Here is an 18,931-nt window from a genome sequence, read left to right on the forward strand (position 1 = left end):
CAGAGTGTCCTGAAGAAGAGAACTCCAAGATTTTGCATTAATAAAAATATTACTACACTAATAATAAGAAATATTAATATTACTAGTATTACTAAAATATTATTACAGCAATATCTGTAATAAGACAGACAGGAAAGTAACATATGATTATCAGGCATAAGGAACAGGCATCTGTTATTGTTTAGAAGGCAGAGAAAACACACTGGATGACAATACCTATTTAAAAAAAAGCTGCATCTATGGGCATATTAAAAATTAACTGAAGTCCGGGAAGGACAGTCATGAGAAATGACAAATGTTAGAGAGACCTGAGTTTGCACATGCAGCCTGCTCCTACTTAATACAAAAACATGGTTGTGAAATGACAAAATGAAAATAAAGGCAAGCAATAAAGCTGGCAAAATCTTAGCCCCTTGGACATGGCTCTTTGCACCTACCATAGCTTTACACCAAAGGCACTTCCAATCTTGCAGGCGTAAAACACTGCCACAAGTCTTGTCGCAGACTGCGCATTTGGCACTGACAGGCAGGTTACCCTCTAACCACTGGTGAGGCATAGCTATCTGTGAAGAAGTAGTCATAAATGTTAAATTGTCAGAGAGAAATTAGAGGCTTTTGCCTCTCAAACATAGGTGAACTTAATCTATTTCCCACAGCTCTACCTGTTCATCAAAGAAGCAGGTGTGGCTGACCAGGATAAGGGACATTGATGCTCCCAAGGCAACAGCTATGAATATGGACTATGGTGGTATTTCACATGTTAGGCAGAAAATGTGACAGCTGAAGAAGGGAGACACATCTCATTCAGCTATTCATGGTACTACAGTAGCAACTAACTACAAAACAACAGGACAGTTAAATCTAAAGACTCCGTAATTCAAATAAGTACCCATTCATTTAATGTAGACTACATGATACAAGACAATTAAAATAACTAAAATTCAGAAGAATAGGCAGGACAGCAGAATAGCTCTGTGGCTCTTCATAACACACAGACACACACCCCTGCTGTTAAGTCACAACTCTATAAAACAGTCCCTAAATGCAGTGCAAAGCTTTACTCAGTGCACTCTTTATCCCATTAATACCACTGGCAACTCCAGACACTCGTAGGTGGGCAACTTAGTACTCACCTTCTAGAAAGGAGTTTAATGTCATGGCACATACATAGTTGTGTCTGCAAAAATAACCTATCTATTACAATAAATTTCTCCTGCTAATTTTAAAATTCTTGCTTTCATCAGTAAACCCCTCCCCACATGTCAGTGAACTCCAAACAGGTCTCCTGAGGAACAGCTATTATTAAGGAGGACACAAAGCAGATTGCCAAAAGAGCATGGTAAGAGTATAAAATACCACCTGTGCTTAAGAGCAGTACGAACTTCTGAGAGCAATTCTCCAGCTTCAAAGTTTCTCTGCATGTGGCCTTTAAAATCTTGTAACACGGCTGCAATCTAGTGGCCGCAGATACTATATGTGTCTTGTGAGATAGGAATATAACTTTCGTTCTAAATACCACATTAATCTTTGAAAAGTGTTCAGGAATATAGCAACCTACCATTAACTCTGATGTGCCACCTGGCAATATTTCCATGCTTAGCCTTTTTTTTCCCCACATGAAGAATAAACAGCTTTGGAAAATACTGTAAATACAAATAATACTTACACCATCTTCATCTTCAATGATGTCTTTTCCAATTGAAGCTAATGTAGTCCATTTGCAGTTATTTGTTGCGCGGACAGCACATCTTTTATGTGCTTTAAACTTACACACTGGAAGGAACACAAACATGTATACTATGTTATTTGCTGCATTTTAGTGATGTGTATCTTTTAAAAAAATAAACATAAATATTTCACTAAAAACATCCAAGTATATGTCACTTAGTGTTGCACACATGACAACCCAACTAGAAGAAAATTCAGTTCATAGTCACTCCAGCTTTATCTTTCTAAACTGAGCTTAACTGCTTAGCTGTAGTCCATGTTAGGTGTGTCCTCAAATCCAGGTCAGTCCCCATTTTTTTCAGGTGCAATGCAAGGTACTAAGGTATAAATATATCTTAACTGTGTATTTGCCTTTTCTATTCCTCCAGTGATACAACTCATATACCTGGTTTAAATTTGCAAAAGGTGATGGGAGAGTGTTTCACAGAAGTATTTTGCTTCAGGAGCTCTGTTTCTTTGCTTAAAGGATCATTTTTGGGCACCATACTATTCCTGTTTCCCAGAAGCTGAGAAAGTGAAGGATTAGGTGGTGATATATTTATTCACAATTGTCCCAATCCAATGTCAGGGGAGGTTTCGATATGATCCCAAGAGCAAGAACTAATCATTACAGTATTTTCCATTACATTAAGTGAGGAAGAGACTGACTTCTTACTGGATTGTTTATTGAAGATCTACTAATTGGAATACTCAGCACAAGTGTGTGGTACAAGCAGAATTTTAACAATAAATAGTAACTATTTCTATTTTGTTCAACTCAATTAATATGACTAGTTAATGATATCATATTAGACCAAACAGACTGATGCACCCAACTGTGGGTAAAACTGTTACTGGAAGTGCATGACATCATTCTATTTAGAGTGCATTATATAAATTATTTTGGCAAAGACCATTAAAGGTTTATGAGAACTAGCCAGCAAACCAGAAGTAGTAGTCTCTTTTCAAACAAATAATTGACAGGAAACTATCAAAAGCTTTGGCCTATTGCTTGTCCACCATTAAAAAGCATTAAGCCATGATACAAAAGGTCTTGTGAATCATAATTTTCTCATTTTAATTCCACTGATCCATTGCCAGATCAATTTTAAAAGTGAATTGAGACTATATAAGCCACATCTGAGTTTGAGAGCAATCCTCACTGTTCTGGAAGATGCGTGAAAGTATGTTCTTAGCTCAGTGGAAGAGAAAGAAATGGAAAAAGGAGTTCTGTTGCTTTTACAGAAAACTCCCCTGGTCATTTTGAAAAGTAGCATTCATAGACTCAAAGTCTGCAGATATCCCATACCCTCAACTAACAGGGTAGGCTTGCATTTTCAAAACAGTGCAGCATCATATTGTGTGTTTGCCAACTTAAGCTGGTGCCAAGCATCTGAAGAAGTCAGCTCTCACAGAAACACAGAAATAAAGGCTGCATTTTCAAGTGATGGGCCTTGAGTAATTTTGCCACTGGAATGTTCTGGAGAAGATATGTGACTGAATTCAGCTTCCTACTCATAAATGATATGCATTTGTCTTTGCCACACAGGTCAAAATACAATAAATCAGGGATGAGAAGCAATAGGGAATTCCAAAAGGCCTAACATAGTAAGGGAATTTTCAAATCCTACTGAGATACAATTCAACTTGATCTCAGGAACCATGTATTCAACCTCTGATCTCTCAACAAGGCAAGGACAACTCAAAACCAGGATCTGAAGAGCTGCATCAAGCCACACCATGAATGGCAAGTGATAGCTCAAATCAGACTTTCTGTAGGTCACCCCTGTGTCACCCCAATATCATGAAAGAACAATTCACGTTACTCTGAGCATTAAACATTACCAAAAACAATGACCTTAAGACACAGATGTAACTTTCAAGTAAAATACGTAGCAGTACAGAAGAGGAAAGTATAGAAATGAAAATTTGTAATCAAATCTCAACCTTAGTTACCACTACACCCTAATTTATTTTGTCTCAGATGACACTATGTCCCATTCATGAATCAGTCTATCTGAAATTTTTTTGGAAACATGCAGACATACTATTTCGCCAATGAATGTTAAAGGAGGAGAAAAGGAAAAATTTAGCCAAACCAAATATAGAATATTCGTAGAACATTATTTTAGTTTCCTACGTAAATGTTTCTAGGGAATACAAAGCAGGTCTCTCAGAAAGCCAACCAAGAGAACCATTTAATTAGCAAACAGTTGTCACATTGGTAACAACATCTGCTGTCAAACACAGTGATTAAATCTTGAGCTATTATTATCTATAATGAAGAAAAGTCAACATTACTAAACATTATCATAGGATCTCTTGCATTGAAAATATATACCTTTGTTATAGAACACTTCTGTCTCAAAAGCCTTTCATTCTAGCCACCCATCAATTAAATCAACTACATTGGCAGGACACTCAATTTTTTATTTCCCAAACTTATCACTCTACCACCTATTTTATGATGCGTTTCTCTTCTGCGTTCTTCAAAGAAGAACTAGCTTCAACTGTTCTTTTCCAACTTCAAAGGCAAAAGCCAAGGTCTTGAAACTGATCTGAAGATATCTGAGCTAGTATCTATAGTTTAAGTTATCAAGTATTCCAAGAAACCTGATGTTTTGTTTCCAAGAATACTATCACATGATGGATGGACAATACACAGTGAAAACAAAGTGACTCACATGAAAACAGCAACGTAACTTCACTCCAATTTGAAGCTTAAGTCTGTGTTATAAAGGACAAAATTCAGCATTTTCTTGGTAGTTTTTACTATTTTCACACAAATAAATAACTCTCTAAATTAATTTGATACTACAGAGCGCTAAAAGAATACTCCTATCACTAACTCAAGTACTGCAAAATTAAGTTACTCATGCAACTTAATTTTGCAATATAGCTTTGCACTGTCTTTTCCACATGCAGGTGTAAAGTCTTCAGTTATATGATCATACACTTTTTGAGAATAGGACCCGACCCTCATTCACTGCATGCAATGGATGGTTCTTAATAAGCATGAGGCTCTGCTATGCTCTGGTTCATAATCATTTTCACAGGTATTTGCCTTTTTTGCCAAAAGCTAGTGAAATACTGCTTTTTAGACACCAATATTCATTTCTTCCTGGCCTTTTAAAATTATCATTATTATTACACCTAGCACTACTACAATTAAGACCTTTTTTCCAATACCATATATCTTCAAATTATCCATGACTTCAGAACAGCTTCAACTGATTTTTGCAGTTACAAAAAAACTCAGCATTTCTGTGATAGGTCCCAGATTATGAACACATAACTGCTGATTTGATAAACTTATTCAAGTGATTTCCCCAGGATAATAGAGGGGCACAATGTGACAACAAAGTCACAGAAAATAGTTTTCTATTACTCTTTAATCTTTAACAAGGAACATTCATTCTCTTCCTTTCTTCATTCAGTATTCAGTCTCCATCCTGTGCAGAAAATGTGTCAAAAATCCCTGAGACAATGACTACCCAAGGAATGTGTGTACAATACCCTGTGCAGTGGATAAGAACAGGGTTTTGTGGGCAAGACCCACCAATCATAACGAAAAAAGACCAAGTGTACAAAGTGTACCTGCAGAGGCAATTTAATCACAATATTTTCTTATTGCTTGACTTCACAATCCTAAAGTGTTTTTTTTTAGTATTGCTTGTTTGTGTAATTCATCACAGGAGAAAGCATCTCATTTAAATTGTGATCTCCAGTTTACTAGGTATATTTGGTACTCAACAATCAAGATTCAGTCATGATAATGAAAACATTACATGAGGAAATGCATCTTTGAGAATAATCCTAAAGGCAGTGTTCCACTGGCAATGGCTTGGATAGAAGTGCTGTATTAATACAGAGTAATTGAGGCTAGAGAGCTTTGAAAGAGTTTCTGTAGATAATGATCTATATTTCTTTAGGTTTCTTTGCCTAAACATTTCATGCTTCCCGGGTTTACCTGACAATTCCTTAGGCTTAGACTCCTGAGCATACAGCAAGCTAAATTCTGAATAAGAGAAACATTTCAGGAGCACAAAGAACAAAAGCCTTTGTTTTTTGATTCAGCGTGTTTGGAGTAATTTCAAAAGCAAGGAAAATAAAAATTTCTCTGTCCTAGTAAAGACTGGGGACGTATGTTGTGGAGATCAGTCCTTTAGAGCTCGCTAGAGCAACATAACATGCAGCCAACACTTGAAAAGTAGATTATCTTTTGGGAAGACACAGACGCAGGAATTGGTGGGAGGAATACTACTGCATCTCAAAGGACTGTATGACTGAAATTTTTAAAAGTCAATTGGTTTTTGAGCGGCAGAAAGAATGAAGCATAGTTCGATATGAATTTACACCTTCAGTTTAATACACATATTGATTCTTTGACTTCTAAAAAAACACAAGTTCACACTAATCTTTTCCCTAGAAAAGGTATTTACATACCCTCTCTTCCTACAGCAACTTCCACAAAACTTACAGGAGTATCTTCAGGGTGGTCTGCAATTAATTTGGTCAATCTTTGCTGAAGGCTACTGGGGAAGAAGGTGCTATGAAAAAAGAAGGCACCCATCTTACCTCCAAAAGGGAGATAGGCTTGTGTGGTCAGTCTGAAAAAAAGCAGTTGCTGGTGACTAGCAGGCTTAAGAGAATCAAAAATTAAAAGACTGATATTCTCAAGAATTGTAAGCTCCAAAATATCAGCAATAGGATATATTTTTATTTTTACCTACAGTTAACAGTCAAGAATCAGACCACAAAGAGCACAAACACTTGAAGCTACTTTCAAGATAACTTGGTGTGCCAGTAACCCAAATCACTGGGAGGAGGAAGAGCTCCAATATCTCTTGAGAAGAAGCCTCTCATGCTTCTCAATACAAGACATAATAGAATAGCCTAAGATCAATGACCACACAAATAATTGAATTTAGTATATATATAAATGGATTCCCAGTGTAAAGCAGTGCTGGAGGTTTCAGATGCCAGGCATGAATATTTAAAGAGTTTTTTTAAAGATGTAATGAGAAAAAGTAGCACGGAACGTGTCTAGGGAATCTTAAGATTCCTACATCATCTCCTCAAACAATGCATATTGCAAGCACAGGTTAAGTAAAAAAAAATAGATGATGAAACACATTGGAAGTGCACATGGCAGAAGCAAGTATATATGAACTCAGTCACATAAGAATTTTAGAGAAAGAAGTAGTATCAAACCAAAATAAACTTCTTTGATGAAGAAATGAAGGACAGTTAACATAGGTTTTCACAGGTATACAGAATCAGGGACAAAGTATGAGTATTCCAGTAAAAGAGTCAACTTTTAGATTATTTATTTAGATTTTAGATTAATTATTTAGATTACATGCATAATTTAAGTTCTCTTTTTATTTTAAAAAATCCTTGGAAAAAATGAAGAAAATAGGTATAAACGTAGCTTATAAGTAAGTGGAGGTAAACTTAATAGATAAAAGAATATCATAGTATCTACACAAACCAAGCCAGGTCATATATGTTTATGAAACTGTGGACCAGTGAAAGCAAATCCAAACTACCTTCACAAGCCATTCGTAAAAACTGCTGAAAGATCAACTGGCATCAGAAATGTGGATAAATGTAGCATTCATTTATAATATACTACGCGGAAAAGTGACAAAGTCCAAATCTGGAAATTAAGGAAATTTCTTTAATGTAACATTAATGCCAACACCTTGGAAATCAAAACCATACTTGGAAGCAAAATAAGACACTAAAAACCAGAAAACAATGAACTACAACCATTAACATTCCTCACAAGAATAATTCTTACTGAACAGCCTTTTAAAATAGCTGTAGTATTAAAAGAGTATGAAAAGTTGAATTCTTTATGAAAGAAGTCTTTCCTTTCCTTTGCCTGAGCAAATACAACTATTTGTACACAGAGGCAATGCAACTGCATTTTAGTTAGGCACATGACACTTCAATCTGCCAATATCAGACACTGAAAATACCCTAATTGCCATAAAACTGTCCACACAACTTATGCTCAATGGAAAATATATACCAGAGAAGTTGGAAGTAACTATGCTACTTCTGATTTCTATGAAACGGGTTTGTCCTGTTCCTTGGCAACTGCACCATTAGCTACATTAAAAGCATGGACAATTCAGGACTGTGGGTTAATGTTTCCTTTCAAAGATTTCCTTTATACACATTATTATGCTCAGACCTCAAGTATTATAACCTCAAGTATTATAACAAGCATCAATAACAGAAATGCATTTGCATTTGGGTAACATGCATCCAAAAAATCAAGTTTTGAATGGTGTAACTCTTGTCCGGATAGTTAGCTACTTTGGTACTTAAATATCTCTATATTTCATATCTATTGTAAGGTCACATGGATGCTTTATTTTCTTCTGGATTCTAAGACAACCAGACTGTTACAACATTTTCACAGAACTTGCAGAGGAAAATAAATAGGGGTGTTTCAGGTTTATTATAAATATTTGTTTGCAAAAATATCATTTCTCCAGATATTATTAATTCTGAAGTCTTAGCCACACCTCCTTTTGCTTTGTGCTGGATTCATCTGTTGAATCATCAAAACACAAACACATCTACATCTCTAGCCCATCACTGGATGAGAGAATTTTTAAAGTCATAAATCTGTCCTCATCTGTCCTGCCTGTACTGCAGGATCAGGCAGCAGCAACAGAGCAAACAAGAACTGCAGGGAAAGTAGTCACAGCACTGAACAAAGTGTTCAGAATTTTTATATATTTTGGGCAGAAACTATCATTATGATATTTTTCCTGAAGAACGCTTATTCTGCAAACCAGTAAGACTATTTTATTTCATGACAAGCGAATCAAACAAACCATATCTTTTCTTGCAAACCGCCCACCCACCACATTCTGAACTGGTCACCACAGCAGAAGGAACCAGTTTATTGAAATGCATTAGAAAAAGGCACCTGGAACACGAAGAAGGTGAGCCTGATCATTAGCAGTCTCTCTGCCCAAAAGGAAGTGAATAGATTTTTCCCTTCAGGCTTTTTTTTTTTACTCATTATTTTCAGAATTACTACTTGTCTTAAACTTTCAGCCATCCGTCTACATATGCAGAATTATAAACAGGGGGAAGGAAGTGTTTATTTTACCTTCACAAGACAGGCCATGAGAAGTGACTCCAGAGAGGCTCTCTCTACACACGTTACAGAAGGTAGGTCGGGCATGGGAGCAGGCGTACCAGTTATGCATCCCTGAGAAATGTTCCACATTAAACTGTGCGGTCTAGTAAAGGAGAAGTTAAGACAAATTTGCAAGTACAGAACACAGCTACGGTGACTGAAATTACCTATGGTTCCATATTACAGGGGACAACAATGCAATGTTCACCAGAATTATTTTCCAAAGGGTATTTAGCCTGCTCTCCCTCCACACTTCTAAACAAAAGTGTGATAATAAGTTCTCATTTTGCTAGTAAAGGTCTTAACATGAAGCTTCACTCTGACATTACACAAACTTTTTACACTAAGGAGGTTGAATACTCCAGTTGTGTGTCCTATAGCTTGATCTGTTGAGCTAGAATAGGTTGCACCATGAGCGATGACAACTTACCTCATAGTGTTCTCTGGACTGAACGGACTTCAGAGAGCTTATCCAGTCCTCCATTTCTTTTCTGTTCTCAGCACACAATATTAGCCTCCTAAATGGAGTGATTATCTGAAAAAGATAACACATTCTGATTAATCCAGATAGTAAAGATCACGGTAAGACTATAATATTTAATGTACTCTTTCCTGCGAAAGGAAGACACTCCCTAGATCACAAGATGTTAAACAGTTAAAAATATTATCTTTAATACACTACCAACAATAAAGGAGTTTCCTTTTCCTTTTTCAGCTCCCAAGATTCAAATCAGGCTTCAGTATAGGTCATTACAACAAATATTGATCATTCCTCCTTCTCGGCTCTTTGTCTATGCACTGAGATTTAAATACTCAAATGGCAGGCACTGAAACTGCTAAAACAACCTTTCCGGAACTCACTAATTGACTAAGATTGCAATCCTATTTCATAACAGCATTATAGCAACTGCAAGGTCCCTTCCAATTGCTAGAGACAAAAACACATCAAAATCAAAAGCCTGGAAGTCTTAAACGACAACAAAAGCTTTCATCGTATTTCTCTATCTTGTAAATTGATATTAGATTTACACAAATTTAAACATATAAATTTAAAACAAAACTTTCTGTATAAAACTCAGTATAAGAACACATAAAAATCTCTACAAAACAACACAGAGAACAAAACCAAACAACTGAAATAATATGCTACTAGGATGGTTGAACAAATTCCTGGGAAAAGTTGATGCTCGGGAGTTTTCAGTGGTCTGGAGTTGGATTCTAGAAATCTAAAAACGCTGTATCTAGGAGGTTCAGAGTATAAGCTATTTTCCCCTCTCCCTCACCAGCAGAAAAATAATTAAAATAACAGGAAGGCACCAGAAACTATCAGCTAACTCCCACTGAAATTATTTTGAGCACTGCACTAAAATAGATGAAGCAGTTACTTACACAGCAAAGAATTTAAAATAAAATAAGTCCATGAAATTAAAGTTATTTGCTTTGTAGTAGGAAGTCTGAAAAATAAAATTAAATCCTTTATCAGTCTTATACATAAATCTATTGCACAGTATGTACCACCCACACTTGCAAATTACTTAAGTAAAACAAAAAAAGGACCACCAAAAAATTATAGGTCAGGGACTTGTTTTAAAGGCTAGATATTGTAACATTTGCACAGTATTAATAAACACATATTTACAGCTGCATTTACTTACCCAATCTCTGTCCTAGATAGTCTCTAGCCTTGAATTGTTCTATCCACTTCTTCATTTAAACTGAGCTGCACTTCAACATACCTCAGAGGCAACGTAACTGAAGTGCAGCAAGCTGCAAGTCACATGGAGGGGAGGCAAAAACCCTGTGGGCTTGCTTTTTTTTTTTTTTTTTTTTACTCACTTCACATGGAATGGAATAGTTTCTCTGGTTTTTATTTCCTTCAATCTTGCTTAAGCTTTTTAATAGGGTTTATTAGTAGCTCTCCACGGCTCTTCCTAAAGAACAGTTAATGCAAAGAGCAATGTTCCTCTCATTAGTTTGGAGCCAAATAGACGCTTTATTACTTCAAAATGTTTTTCTAGGCCAGGTCATCAAATGAAGCCCAGAAAAGCCATTAAATCATAATATAACCCTGGCTCCAACAACAATCAGCATTCTGCTGGAATTTCCAGGTTTCAGTTGACTCAGAAATCTTATTTGGGCAAATACACCCACCAGATTATTTCCTATTATATAGTATGATATTATAATACAGATTAAGTAAGGACAAGTCCATCCAAAACTCTGCACTTTTTGATTATTGATGGTAAACTGTAATCAGATGTTGTGAAATGCCATTAAGCAACAACAGCTGCATTTATTGCTGAACACTCCTGACAATCTTGATTTTTTAAAGTCATGTTTATTTATATTACTCATGTCTTCAATACTACTAATCACATAAAACCCCTGTGCATCCCCCCACTCTCCCCTCCCAAAATCGGCACCTTAGTTCAGTTACTTACACATAGTTATCTAGTGCCAATGGAGATGTCCTTTGGTATCCAAAGCATCAGCATGGGGCTGGTAAATGACAAAGGACCACAGCACCCAGAACAGCTATAAATAAGCCAGGTGGGACACCAAAGGTCATCTCAAAAGGTATTACATCCCCACATACCGGCAACAAAACATGTCACCAAACATTGCTAACTAGTGCATGTAAACCTACCAGCAATTCCTCTATCCCAACTTCTTAATAAATTCAAAGCATAACAAAAATAAAGTTCAGATCATTTTAACAGTCTAAAAGGCAGATTATACACTGATGATCACATGTAGGAGCAATTAGTGCTATAAAAATAAAGTGGAAAGTTGGAAGACATACATATATGTAAATATAGCACCTATAACATGATGATTAAACCACATATTATTTTTGATTTACATATTTTAACAACAAACTTCAAGAAGGTATATGATAACATGAAAAAAGACAAAATGCATTATATGCAAAAAATATTGACAATGCTTGGAATTTTTTAAAAAAAGAAAAAAGAGAGAAACTAAGCTATCTGTTTAGGTTCTCATCTATTTTAGTCTCTTAATCACGGACAAGATCTACTCCCATTATTTATTAGATATTTCATGTAACATAAGAACTCAGGGAACCAAGGAAATTATGAGCAAACAACAAGAAGTGTTTTTTCCTAAACATAACCCATTATTTAGACTTGAAAAGTATTCCCAAAGGACATCAAAGACACCAGAAGTATAAATGTCTAAAAAGGTATTTGCCAAATTCATAATGAATAGATACATCATATACTATAAAACACAGTATCTGAAACCTTCAAACTCCTCAAAATCCAATGAGTGGACTTTGGAAAGTTATGCAAGAAGAAGAATCACTGTACATGCTCTGCTGCTTACACTTTCTTGACTAACTGTTACTGCTATTATACTACTTTGATTCAGTATGGTTTTATGATCTTTATTCTAATTCACTATAGCTGTTCCTGTTTGTCCTTAAGTGGGAATGACCTCCTATACCTTCTTACTTGCATTTACACAGAACACATGTGTTCTTACGGATGCTTAAAGAAAGTTATAATTAACTAACATAAGTGGGATGTTTAGAATGCATTCATTAAAGACAGTTGAACCTGTATGCAGACATAATCGAAATTAAAATGGATTTGTTTTTTTTTTATTTTCCAGCCATGTAAGTTTGGATTTTACTAGTGATCTTATCTCATTGCATGTAGTCATATTTGAAGTCCTGTATTTTTTTTTTTCCTATGGACCAAAGTCAGTATCTTTTCTTCTACAATATATTCCTTTTTTTAAAAAAAATAATGCTCACTGTCCCAAATATTACTATTTATACATCACTGTGCTAAACTCTCAACAGACAAGAAAAAAATTGTATAATAGAAAGACAAAGAAGTGTCACAGGAACCACTGAAAGACCACTGAGTTAACATAAGAATAAGAAAATTCTTAACTCTTGGAGGAACTCAGGTGCGAATGGTTCACACGCTGAAAAAGCAGGAGACAAATCAAGAAGGATGAAGACAGACAAAAGGCCTCAAAAATAAATAAATCAAGTAGATTTAATTTAGAAGATTAAGTTACTTTGAAAATTTTCACCATTGTCAAGTAGCCAAGAAGTCATTGCTGATTTTGGAAGAGGGAGTTATTAAAGCCAGATACTGCAGTGTATTGGAAAGTAACGGAATTGACGTAGTGGGAATAAAAAATGCTTTTAACGCAGTAGGCATAGGGAAAGAGTGAGCATATACAATCTTAAAAGCTGAAGGTAAACAACACAAGTCCTAAAACATCACAGAAAATAAAGTATGTCTGGATAGGAAGAAAAATGGCCTATTACTGCGATACTGTTCCTGTTCTGTTCAGAAAAATAGGGGGCTTTTTGAGTGGGGAATGAAGGAGAGAACAAGAGGACATTGTTCAGTCTGCCACCACGTAGGTCTTGCCATAAATTGGGATTTTCACACTTGTTGACACTAGGATAATTTGGTTTCTAAAAATATATGCATATTCATATATATGTACATACGCATATGGAACTTACTTTGATGAAAATTACAATCAAGTTTTGGGCCACTACTGCAATTTTTCTTTCAGACAGCACTCATTAGAAACAAGCTTAACATCCTGAAATAAAACTGCCATTAAATTCAGTGTAAATCTGAAAGCATCTTTCACTTTCAAAGGGACTAACTTTACAGATAACATTCTATACACCTTCAACCCAGTGGGCTTAGACTTATGATCTGTAAAATGAAATCATAAAGAGCTCAATTAAAGCAAACTGCCTAATTTTAACACATTTTATCATGTCAGCAATATAAAAGAAAATACATTTCCCTAAGCTTTGTGGCTACATTTCTGTTTTCCTTTACCGATTCAAAGAAAAATGCAGACGCTACATCTGCTAATCAAGAAAATAATGGCCTACAGCTAAGCAGCAACATAGCAGCTACTGTAAAGCACCCTGCTTCCTGCAATATGATATTTGCATTAAAGCACCTTCTGTTGCTCTAAACTATTATCAGGCATTACCCTAATAGCACTTTATATGGCTGATCTTGAATTGACTTAGTAATGCAGAAACATCATTTAGAATCTGAAATGGGCGGGGAAATGGTTTTCCTGTTCTGTGAACAGATATTTTTAAAATATCTTTCTGGAACTAATGAAGAGAGGGTGATATAAAGAGAGAGAGCACCCCCACCTCTCCTCTTAGGGACCACACCCAATGTCTGGGGCACGAACATAACAGATTTAATGCTTTGTAGCTTTTCTGTCCTTCTAGACGTCAGCAAGTTGAGTTCTGGCAAATACCTGCATACCATGTTATGCCTCCCTTGCTTTCTGTCTGATGCTCCATTTCCCTGTCCTCATGCAGGTGGGTCCATATGAATGTGATGGATGAATGCACCTCCATCACAGTGGTGGGAGTAGACTGCTAGGGTCATTGATGCTCCCATACCTACCAGAACTTACCTGCAGAAATCACAGTGCTAACAGTTGGGCAGCTTTCTACAGTACTTTAGTTTCTTGGATTCAGGATAGTAAATAAATTATAACAACACTGTCACTGACAAAGGTGTAGTTGGTGCTTTAGGGTGAATCGTCATTATTATTTTTCAAGATGAGCCAAGCCAGGCAAAAGTATAAATTACAAAGGGAGTGGAGGATTTAAAAGCAAGGCTAGTAATAAATGGCTATTATATTTGCCTGCGTACAATACAGAATTTATAATCAGAACACTTAGCTCTGTCTACTCCACTAAAATGTTGCTTCCCTCTTTTTGCTGGCCTTCTCCTATTTCACTGTTGCCAAGCTCACAAGTAATGAAGTAATGTGTGGTTTTGGCCCCCAAGATAAAATCTCTTAGGAGGATGAAGAAAAGGGTTAGTCCCACACATCATCTCCTGCACCAGTACACCTTAAGGTGTACCACACCTTAAGGACACCACACACTTAAGGACAAGTGGCCTTAACTAAAAGGTGGGACAAAAGTGGCTACATCACAGTGACAGGTATAAAGTTTACTCTGACTTCACTCTGCCGTAGAATCCAGACCAGGTAATTTAAGTGGCCTTGCCACATCTAGCAAAATGAAGAAGCATCTCCCAGAACACATCCAGACACATGAAGGACAAGAAGGTGATTGGGAAAAGTCAGTAGGGATTCAGCAAGAGGAAGTCATGCTTGACCAACCTGGTAACCTATGATGAAATGACCAACTTGGTGGATGAAGAGACAGAGGTAGATAAAGTAAGGCTTTCAGCACTATTCCTTAAGATCCTCATAGAGAGGCTGATGAGCAGGCAGTGAGGTAGACTGAAAACTGGCTGAAAGGCCAGGCCCAGAGCTTTGTGATCAGTACCACAAAGTCTAGGTTGAGACCAGTAACTAGCAGTGTACCTCGAAGGTTAATACTGGGTCCAGTCCCATTTAACATCTTCATTAATGATCTCGATGATGGGGCAGAGCGTACCCTCAGCAAGTTTGCTGATGACACAAAACTGGGAGGAGCGACTGATACACCAGAGGGCTGTGCTACCATCCAGAGGAACCTCAATAGGCTGGAGAAATGGGCTGACAGGAACCTCAAGAAGTTCAACAAGGGGAAGTGCAAAGTCCTGCACCTCGGGAGGAACAACCCCAGGCATCAGTGTATGCTGTGGGCCACTCAGCTAGAAAGCAATTTGGCAGAAAAGGACCTGGGGGTCCTGTTGGACAACAAATTGAACATGAGCCAGCTATGTGCCCTTGCAGCAACCCTCTGCTCAGCACTGGTAAGGCCACACGTGGAGTGCTGTGTTCAGTTCAGGGCTCCTCAGAACCAGAGAGGTACGGACATACTAGACACAGTCCAGGGAAGGTCCACAAGGATGATGAAGGGACTGGAGCATCTGACATATGAGGAGAGGCTGAAAGAGCTGGGACTGTTTAGCCTGGAGAAGAGAAGGCTCAGGGGGATCTTACTCATATATGTAAATACATGAACAGAGGGTACAAAGAGGACAGAGCCAGGCTCTTGCCATTGGTGCCCAGTGACAAGCTAAGAGGCAATAGGCACAAACTGAAACACAGAAGGCTCTGTGTGAACATCAGGAAACACTTTTTTACTGTGAGGATGAATGAACACTGGCACAGGTTGCTCAAGGCAGTTATGGAGTCTCCATTCTTAGAGATATTAAAAAACTGTCTGAAGATGGTCCTGGGCAGCCTGCTCTATGTGACCCTGCTTCAGCAGCCTGCTCTACATGACCCTGCTTCAGCAGGAGGGTTGGACCAGATGACCTTTAGAGGTCCCTTCCAAACCCCAAATCACTACATGATTCTGTGAAAACAGAATCCAGGTAAATCAAGTAATCCAGTTACAACATGTAGAGCTTCAAACTGTAAAACAGATGCAAAAAGTATCCAGCAAAGGTCACTTTGTCAGAAATCGACAGTTCCCCAAATCTGACTTCATGTATCCAACATCAATCAACTGCTAACAAAAAAATATTATTCTTCAGAAGTATAACTATAACGAGACAGTTACAAGAAGCAGGGTAGGAAAGTTTTGTGAATTTAGACTGAAGAATTAGAAAGTTATCTTAAATCAGTATTTAAATATAGCAAACCCAAGAACAGAAAGAAACATCAAAGAATAGGTTAAGTGTAAAACTGCAAGAAAAACGAAATCTGGGAATCCTCAGTGCTTGTTCTCTAAACACCCCAGTTGCTTCATCAGTGCTATATCACGAGTTCAGACAAGGAAATGAAAGTTATTTTAAATGCATTTACTTCTGTGTAAATCTTACTGTGTTTCACAAATTAAAGAAACTCTTAGAAAACTACAAGAAGAAAAAAAAGACATTTTCTGTGAGCTATTTTTAAAAAATTTCTGCTGAAGCTTGAAATCTCTGGAAAACAAGCTTCGAACAAATGTAACAAGAACGAAAATGTACAATACAGACCAGGATGGTCACATTTTTAAGCATCCCCCTGTCTTCCTCTTCTGTAAAGTGTTCAGCTTTCTTGTAATAGCTCAATCCCAAGTGATTTATCTATGGATTTTAGACTCACAGCTGAAATGCTTTATTGCTTTTTCATAATGAAACTTAAAGCTTCAACATCTCCAGACACTCTAGGGAAAGGGAGACAGTACATCAAGTAAGAGATAAGAAGCTTAAAACTTCGAAGTCACACCCAAAGCTACCCAAAGAGCTCTCAGCTTCATTACGTCTTTTTGTCACTGTCAGAGGGCGGGGGAAAATGAGCAAATGCTAAATGGAGGAAAAAACCCTAAGTGCATCACAAGTGCACACTAATTGCTTTTGTCTAATTTTTTTTTCCCCTCAGCATATTAATTTGCTATTTCAGTTTTTGTTTTGTTTCTAAACTGCCTGAATATAGAAAAAAAAAAAAAAACACAACACCCTGAGTGGAAAATTGAACAAAGTGGAATACAAAGCACTTCCCCTCTCTTTCTGTGGTTTGGGTATTGCTTTGTCTGGGAGCATCAAAAAGCCTTCGTCATCTAGAGGCTAGTCAGCACCTGTATGAAACAGCAGATAGTTCACAACTAGGGAAGAACTAAATCCATTCCAAGAGTTAGCTACCCATGCAAACCTGAGTCAGAGTGGTGAGGCCAGCACAGGAACTTGAGCTGTTTCCAACCATATTCAACCTCCTGGTGAAAACAAGAGGCCTGGAGATATTCACAGACGTCACTCCAGGCCCTCTGTCAGCCCTGTGCTAGACTGCATACAGGGCATGGGGAATGTCTGGATATGCCACTCCCCCATCTTCAAACAGTGCCACACAATGACCCTTCTGATAAGGCCAAGGGCAAAATTTAAAATGCAATGTTTCTGAGGGTGGGATGCAGACAGGGGAAGGTATTTTAAGTAAAGACTTCTACAAATGTGTGCCGACTCCCACCATCATCAGTATATACTGTTAGCAATGCTAACACTTAATTGGAATGCAAAGGAAATTTCAACGTGTACCCAAACCCAGGGAGTTATTGTACATCCAAAGGATAAGTATGATTTAAAGTATGCTGGGAGGAATCCTAAGGAAAGCACCACACACGGTACCTAGCACTTCACTGATAGTTGTTTTTCTTCACACAAATAATTTCACAATACTAACGTAAACTCATTATCCATACCCAGATAATGATAATGATGGTGATTAAAATTAGTATGCAGTTAAGATACACCTATAGCAGAGGTTCATGCAGACTAAAGAGTGTTCACACAAGACTGTGTTCAGTTAAGCAAATTTAATGTGTAAACTATTTGAAACTTGGTTTATGTATATTTATCAAGAAACAGAAACATGTTTCCAAACACAAATCCATTCCTTTCATGTCCTTGTGGTTTATTAAAGGGAGAAATGAAGCAAGAATGTCTCCCTTTAAGGGAATGTCAGCAGAGATTATATGTAGAAATTTGCTCAAAATACATTTTTCACAAAGAAAAAAAAATTGCAGATAGCTGTGCTCCAGAGTATTCCTACAGAGCAAACCAGAAAGTGCAATCATCCAGGCTAAGAACAAGGCACTGAAAAAATTTTGCTTAGTAATAGCTGGAACCAGGGGAAACCACTCCAAGCCTGGAACAAGCCGAAGCCTTGCAGGTGGTTGATAACCCTATGATCGCAGGACTCTCCCAACTCAGGAGTAGCAAGATGATTTCACTAAACTATAGAAATAAGAAAGATGGTGAAAGAGAAGCAGCAGAAAACCCAGAAAGGGTCAGTGCAACATTTAGGTGAGCAGACCCTGGGGAAAAACAGACTGAGGTAGAACAGTATCTGAATGAGGCTTAAAGGCTATGAGTAAAGAAACCATCTCCTGATGTCCACTGAGACCAAACCACAGTAAACTGGATTTAGTAAACAAGTGGAACAGCATCAGAGCAATACTTCCACTGGCATCCATAAGCTTTTCTGCACTTAAATAAAGCTCAAGATCCCAAACTCTGGTCAAATCAGGAGTCAGTAACAAAACTGAATTGATGTTTTATTATTTAAATAAAATTAAAAAACAGTATTCGGATAATTATTCCCAGTTTCGGAACTCTCTCTCTTTGTCTCTGATAT

The 18,931-nt window shown here is 37.2% G+C and overlaps 1 protein-coding gene across 5 annotated transcripts in view; it reads right to left on the reverse strand.

Annotated features, from left to right (window-relative positions):
* DGKH (diacylglycerol kinase eta) overlaps positions 1–18,931 on the reverse strand; it is an 84,910-nt gene that overhangs the window by 56,736 nt on the left and 9,243 nt on the right. For 2 of the 5 annotated variants that reach the window (XM_026843417.1, XM_026843402.1), the window contains 4 exons: positions 9,306–9,410; positions 8,846–8,978; positions 1,667–1,773; positions 438–563 (listed from right to left, as the gene is read on the reverse strand). In XM_026843417.1, coding sequence (XP_026699218.1) covers positions 438–563; positions 1,667–1,773; positions 8,846–8,978; positions 9,306–9,359 — 420 coding nt within the window. In that variant the 5' untranslated portion in view covers positions 9,360–9,410. Of the gene's footprint in view, positions 1–437; positions 564–1,666; positions 1,774–8,845; positions 8,979–9,305; positions 9,411–10,530; positions 10,608–18,931 lie in introns of those variants that run through there. The other 3 variants (XM_026843396.1, XM_026843411.1, XM_026843422.1) reach the window with 3 other exon arrangements.

This window comes from Athene cunicularia, assembly GCF_003259725.1.
Source record: "Athene cunicularia isolate RWA chromosome 1 unlocalized genomic scaffold, athCun1 chr1_part1, whole genome shotgun sequence".
NCBI classification, from domain to species: domain Eukaryota; kingdom Metazoa; phylum Chordata; class Aves; order Strigiformes; family Strigidae; genus Athene; species Athene cunicularia.